The sequence below is a fragment of the Entelurus aequoreus genome, linkage group LG07, assembly GCF_033978785.1.
Source record: "Entelurus aequoreus isolate RoL-2023_Sb linkage group LG07, RoL_Eaeq_v1.1, whole genome shotgun sequence".
NCBI lineage: Eukaryota > Metazoa > Chordata > Actinopteri > Syngnathiformes > Syngnathidae > Entelurus > Entelurus aequoreus.
This window is the reverse complement of record NC_084737.1, coordinates 7,771,205-7,778,289: the sequence shown is the minus strand read 5'-3', so window position 1 is coordinate 7,778,289 and position 7,085 is coordinate 7,771,205. Positions and strand designations below refer to the sequence as shown.

The 7,085-nt window shown below is 40.7% G+C and overlaps 1 protein-coding gene across 3 annotated transcripts in view; it reads right to left on the bottom strand.

The window, feature by feature from the left end:
* The window catches only part of pou6f1 (POU class 6 homeobox 1), a 104,649-nt gene that overhangs the window by 71,929 nt on the left and 25,635 nt on the right, over window positions 1–7,085 (bottom strand). For all 3 annotated transcript variants that reach the window (XM_062052520.1, XM_062052519.1, XM_062052521.1), the window contains one exon: window positions 5,452–5,739. In XM_062052520.1, the coding sequence (XP_061908504.1) occupies window positions 5,452–5,730 (279 nt within the window). In that variant the 5' untranslated portion in view covers window positions 5,731–5,739. The remainder of the gene's footprint in view (window positions 1–5,451; window positions 5,740–7,085) is intronic.

Here is a 7,085-nt window from a genome sequence, read left to right as displayed (position 1 = left end):
TCAGCAGACTAATTAGGAGCCTTTGTTTGTTTACTTACTACTAAAAGACAAGTTGTCTAGTATGTTCACTATAAGGACTAAATTACAATAATAAACATATGTTTCATGTATCCTAAGATTTTTGGTTAAAATAAAGCCAATAATGCCATTTTTTTGTGGTCCCCTTTATTTAGAAAAGTATCGAAAAGTATCAAAATGTGATTGGATTACCCAGCTGGGGCCGATCATCCAATGCTCATTAGCAGCAGCCGGACCGAGACACAGTTGTTGGAGTTGGAGCGAGAGAGAGAGTGAGAGAGAGGCCGCAAGACAGAGCACAGAAAAAAAACGAAAAGTCGCAGAACAGTGTGCTGTCCTGGCGCGTGTGCGCACAATAAAAGACATTGTTAAACCAGACTACCGGGCTCCCGTGAAGGTCTATTGGGATCAAGAGAACCCACAGGAGGGCAATTTGTACAATTGGTATCGGGACAACCGTAGTACAAATTATAGTGCGCTAATACAGCGAGTCGTGGCAACATATGCAAGTGCAATCTGAGAGAGATGTAGTTTATTTTGAGACCAACCAATGCAAAAACGCCAGAAAAAAAATGTACTTACCAAGTTTTCGTTTGATACCGTCATACTTCACGGTATTATTATTGAAACCGCGATAACGCGGTGTGTACAATTCTCTTGCATCCCTACAAAATAGTTGTTAGAATAATTGTTTCTAAATGATCACAAAAGCTTTGTATTACATTGAGTTCCTGGCAGGGGGACGGGAGCTGTCTTTGGGGCCTCGTAAAACTCCACTGTGACTTCAAAGCGGACAGATGGCAGGATCTGCCCAATTTCCAGACGAACTCTTTTTGAAGTATTTTACGAACCCTTTTTGAAATATTTTATGGAACTCTTTTTGAACTATTTTACGACCTCTTGTTTTGAACTTTTCGGTAAATAAAGGCAACGCTGTTTACGACCCACTTCCCTCTGGAAGCAGCTGTGGTCAGGTGGGGGGAGAAAGTCCAATAAAGAAGGAGGAGTGCAATCTTTTGGCAGAGCGTGCTGAGATACTGTACAAGGGTACAGTGTGTCCAGACGTGTCTCCTCAATTGAGTCCAAATTGAATTCTGTCTCTGTTTAATTCTTTGCCTCTTGTCTTGTTTAATAGATGTCATCAGTGTTTGAACCTGACAATAGTAAATGTATGATCTGTGCTGATATCGAATCGGATCAATATCAGTATCGGGCAATACTCAATTAGAAAGAAAGAGTTGTATCAGGACACCCTTAATTAAAAGTTGAGGGTACTCACTCGGGCTGTGAATCTTTGGGTACCACACGATTCGATTCATAGGGGTAACGATTTGACTCCAAATCGATTCTAAATAGAGATGTCCGATAAATTCTTTAAAATATAATTTTGGAAATTATCGGTATCGGGCAATACACAATTAAAAGGAAAGAGTTGTATCGGGACACCCTTAATTAAAACTTGAGGGTACTCACTCAGGCTGTGAATCTTTGGGTACCACACGATTCGATTCATGGGGGTAACGATTTGACTCAGAATCGATTCCAAATAGAGATGTCCGATAATATCGGCCTGCCGATATTACCGGCCGATAAATGCTTTAAAATGTAGTATTGGAAATTATCGGTATCGGGCAATACACAATTAGAAGGAAAGAGTTGTATCGGGACACCCTTAATTCAAAGTTGAGGGTACTCACTCGAGCTGTGAATCTTTGGGTACCACACGATTCGATCCGATTCATGGGGGTAACGATTTGACTCCGAATCGATTCCAAAATGGAGATGTCCGATATTATCGGCCTGCCGATATTATCGGCCGATAAATGCTTTGAAATGTAATATTGGAAATTATCGGTATCGGGCAATACACAATTAGAAGGAAGGAGTTGTATCGGGACACCCTTAATTAAAAGTTGAGGGTACTAACTCGGGCTGTGAATCTTTGGGTACCACACGATTCGATTCATGGGGTAACGATTTTACTCCAAATTGATTCTAAATAGAATCTAAATAGAATCTTTGGGTACCACACGATTCGATTCATGGGGTAACGATTTGACTCCAAATCGATTCCAAATAGAGATGTCCGATGAATGCTTTAAAATTTAATATTGGAAATTATCGGTATCGGTATCGGGCAATACACAATTAGAAGGAAAGAGTTGTATCGGGACACCCTTAATTAAAAGTTGAGGGTACTCACTCGGGCTGTGAATCTTTGGGTACCACACGATTCGATTCATGGGGTAACGATTTGACTCCAAATTGATTCTAAATAGAATTTTTGGGTACCACACGATTCGATTCATGGGGGTAACGATTTGACTCCAAATTGATTCTAAATAGAATCTAAATAGAATCTTTGGGTACCACACGATTCGATTCATGGGGGTAACGATTTGACTCCAAATCGATTCCAAATAGAGATGTCCGATAAATACTTTAAAATTTAATATTGGAAATTATCGGTATCGGTATCGGGCAATACACAATTAGAAGGAAAGAGTTGTATCGGGACACCCTTAATTAAAAGTTGAGGGTACTCACTCGGGCTGTGAATCTTTGGGTACCACACGATTCGATTCATGGGGGTAACGATTTGACTCCAGATCGATTCCAAATAGAGATGTCCGATAAATGCTTTAAAATTTAATATTGGAAATTATCGGTATCGGGCAATACTCAATTAGAAGGAAAGAGTTGTGTTGGGACACCCTTAATTAAAAGTTGAGGGTACTCACTCGGGCTGTGAATCTTTGGGTACCACACGATTCGATTCAAAAGGGGTAACGATTTGACTCCAAATCTAATCCAAATAGAGAAGTCAGATAAATGCTTTAAAATGTAATATTGGAAATTATCGGTATCGGTATCGGGCAAAACATAATTAGAAGGAAAGACTTGTATCGGGACACCCTTAATTAAAAGTTGAGGGTACTCACTCGGGCTGTGAATCTTTGGGTACCACACGATTCGATTCATGGGGGTAACGGTTTGACTCCAAATCGATTCCAAATAGAGATGTCCGATAAATGCTTTAAAATTTTATATTGGAAATTATCTGTATCGGTATTGGGCAATACACAATTAGAAGGAAAGAGTTGTATCGGGACACCCTTAATTAAAAGTTGAGGGTACTCACTCGAGCTGTGAATCTTTGGGTACCACACGATTCGATTCATGGGGGTAACGAATTGACTCCAAATCGATTCTAAATAGAGATGTCCGATAATATCGGCCGGCCGATATTATCGGCCAATAAATGCTTTGAAATGTAATATTGGAAATTATCGGTATCGGTATCGGGCAATACACAATTAGAAGGAAAGAGTTGTATCGGGACACTCTTTTAATTAAAAGTTGAGGGTACTCACTCGGGCTGTGAATCTTTGGGTACCACACGATTCGATTCATGGGGGTAACTATTTGACTCCAAATCGATTTTAAATAGAATCTAAACAGAATCTTTGGGTACCACACGATTCGATTCATGGGGGTAACGATTTGACTCCAAATCGATTCCAAATAGAGATGTCCGATAAATGCTTTAAAATTTAATATTGGAAATTATCGGTATCGGTATCGGGCAATACACAATTAGAAGGAAAGAGTTGTATCGGGACACCCTTAATTAAAAGTTGAGGGTACTCATTCGGGCTGTGAATCTTTGGGTACCACACGATTCGATTCATGGGGGTAACGATTTGACTCCAAATCGACTCCAAATAGAGATGTCCGATAATATCGGCCGGCCGATATTATCGGCCGATAAATGCTTTAAAATGTAATATTGGAAATTATCGGTATCGGGCAATACACAATTAGAAGGAAAGAGTTGTATTGGGACACCCTTAATTAAAAGTTGAGGGTACTCATTCGGGCTGTGAATCTTTGGGTACCACACGATTCGATTCATGGGGGTAACGATTTGACTCCAAATCGACTCCAAATAGAGATGTCCGATAATATCGGCCGGCCGATATTATCGGCCGATAAATGCTTTAAAGTGTAATATTGGAAATTATCGGTATCGGGCAATACACAATTAGAAGGAAAGAGTTGTATCGGGACACCCTTAATTAAAAGTTGAGGGTACTCACTCGGGCTGTGAATCTTTGGGTACCACACGATTCGATTCATGGGGGTAACGATTTGACTCCAAATCGATTCCAAATAGAGATGTCCGATAAATGCTTTAAAATTTAATATTGGAAATTATCGGTATCCGTATCGGGCAATACTCAATTAGAAGGAAAGAGTTGTATCGGGACACCCTTAATTAAAACTTGAGGGTACTCACTCAGGCTGTGAATCTTTGGGTACCACACGATTCGATTCATGGGGGTAACGATTTGACTCAGAATCGATTCTAAATAGAGATGTTCGATAATATCGGCCTGCCGATATTATCGGCCGATAAATGCTTTAAAATGTAATATTGGAAATTATCGGTATCGGGCAATACACAATTAGAAGGAAAGAGTTGTATCGGGACACCCTTAATTAAAAGTTGAGGGTACTCACTCGGGCTGTGAATCTTTGGGTACCACACGATTCGATTCATGGGGGTAACGATTTGACTCCAAATCTAATCCAAATAGAGAAGTCCGATAAATGCTTTAAAATTTAATATTGGAAATTATCGGTATCGGGCAATACACAATTAGAATTACTCACCCCCAAATCCTCCACACGACACCTCCGCTCTGGACAGGCTAACCTCCTCCAACCTCCGAGGACAAAGCTACAAACTATGGGAGACCGAGCTTTCTGCTCCGCCGCTCCCAGTCTGTGGAATGCTCTCCCTGACCACCTGAGGGCACCACAGACTGTGGATGCTTTTAAAAAAGGCTTAAAAACCCTTCTTTTAAAAAAAGCCTTTTTATAGATATATGCATACTAGTTCTAGCTATTAGGCTGTTCTAGTTTATTTTTATTTTTTATTATCTTTTTATTATTATTTTTGTTTTCAACACACTGTAGCACTTTGAGGTTGTTTGCTCAATGTAAAGTGCTTTTTACAAATAAAATCTATTATTATTATTATTATTATTAGAAGGAAAGAGTTGTATCGGGACACCCTTAAGTCAAATTTTGAAGGTATTCACTCGGGCTGTGAATCTTTGGGTACCAACACGATTCGATTCGATTTATGGGGGTAACGATTTGACTCCAAATAGATTCAAAATCAATACTTTTCAATACCATTGGGTGCCAAGTTCTTTGATTAACTACATTCCTCTCGCTATACGTTTCTGTATAACTTAAAAGAAAACTGGTTGAGTTTAACACAATTCTACCCAAACATTTCATAAATAAATAAAGGAAACAATTATTTTAAAATCGAATTTTTTTTTACCAATTAAGAATCGTGAGTCATTTCAAAATAAAAAAATGTTGAACACCCGTAGTACTCGTGTACTCACGTCATACCTGCGGACAACTTTGCACAGCGACGGCGGCCGCTGGATGCTGCGGCAGGGATATGCTGATGGGAGTGGCCGTCTGGGCGGAAGGGGGCGGGGCAGGGGGCGGAGCCGCTGCGGGCGCCGCCTGCTGCGTGGGTCCAGCCTGGTCGCCCGGTGGGTGGTTGCCGTCGGGTTGAGCCCCTCCCTCCACTGCTTGGCCCTCGATCCTCTTCCCTTCCGGTACCAACGAAGAAGACGCGTCGACTCCCACCTCCAGCACGCGTATCGTCTCCTGACCAGACATCACGATGACCTGAAGATTCGTCCAGAATTGTTTTATTTTTTACGGTTGGTAATTCTACGAGAAACAAACTATAGAACTACCAGACTGCTTCAGATGCATTCATGGAATGTAGGAAATATCCAACTTGGAGCATACAAGGTCTTCTTTAAGGTGAAGACAAATTCCAAAAGAAGTTATATAAAAATTGAATAGGAGGTGTACTGATCCGATATCAGCAAAAAAGCAATAGGTATTGTGTTGTATTGGTCTTTAACTACAAAACCCAAAAGCAGTGACGTTGTCACGTTGTGTAAATAAAAAGAGAATACAACAAATCCTTTTCAACTTATATTCAATTGAATAGACTGCAAATACAAGATATTTCATGTTCACACTGAGAAACTTTGTTATTTTTTTGCAAATAATCATTAACTTAGAATTTAATGGCAGCAACGAGGGGCATTTTTACCAGTGTGTTACATGGCCTTTCCTTTTAACAACACTCAGTAAAGGTTTGGGAACTGAGGAGACACATTTTTGAAGTGGAATTCTTTCCCATTCTTGCTTGATGTACAGCTTCAGTTGTTCAACAGTCTCCCTTCTCATATTTTAGCCTTCACACATTTTCAATGGGAGACAGGTCTGGACTACAGGCAGGCCAGTCTAGTACCAGCACTCTTTTACTACGAAGCCACGCTGTTGTAACACGTGGATTGGCATTGTCTTGCTGAAATAAGCAGGGGCGTCCATGATAACAACATATGTTGCTCCAAAAGCTATATGTACCTTTCAGCATTAATGGTGCCTTCACAGATGTGTAAGTTACCCATGTCTTGGGCACTAATACACCCCCATACCATCACACATGCTGGCTTTTACACTTTGCGCCTAGAACAGTCCGGATGGTTCTTTTCCTCTTTGGTCCGGAGGACACGACGTCCACAGTTTCCAAAAACGATTTGAAATGTGGACTCGTCAGACCACAGAACATTTTTCCACTCTGCATCAGTCCATCTTAGATGAGCTCGGGCCCAGCGAAGCCGGCGGCGTTTCCGGGTGTTGTTGATAAATGGCTTTGGCTTTGCATAGTAGAGTTTTAACTTGCACTTACAGATGTAGCGACCAACTGTAGTTACTGACAGTGGTTTTCTGATGAGTTCCTGAGTCTATGTGGTGATACCCTTTACACACTGATGTCGCTTTTTGATGCAGTACCGCCTGAGGGATCGAAGGTGCGTAATATCATGGCTTACGTGCAGTGATTTCTCCAGATTCTCTGGACCCTTTTGATGATATTACGGAGCGTAGATGGTGAAATCCCTAAATTCCTTGTTGAGAAATGTTGTTCTTCAACAATTTGCTCAGGCATTTGTTGA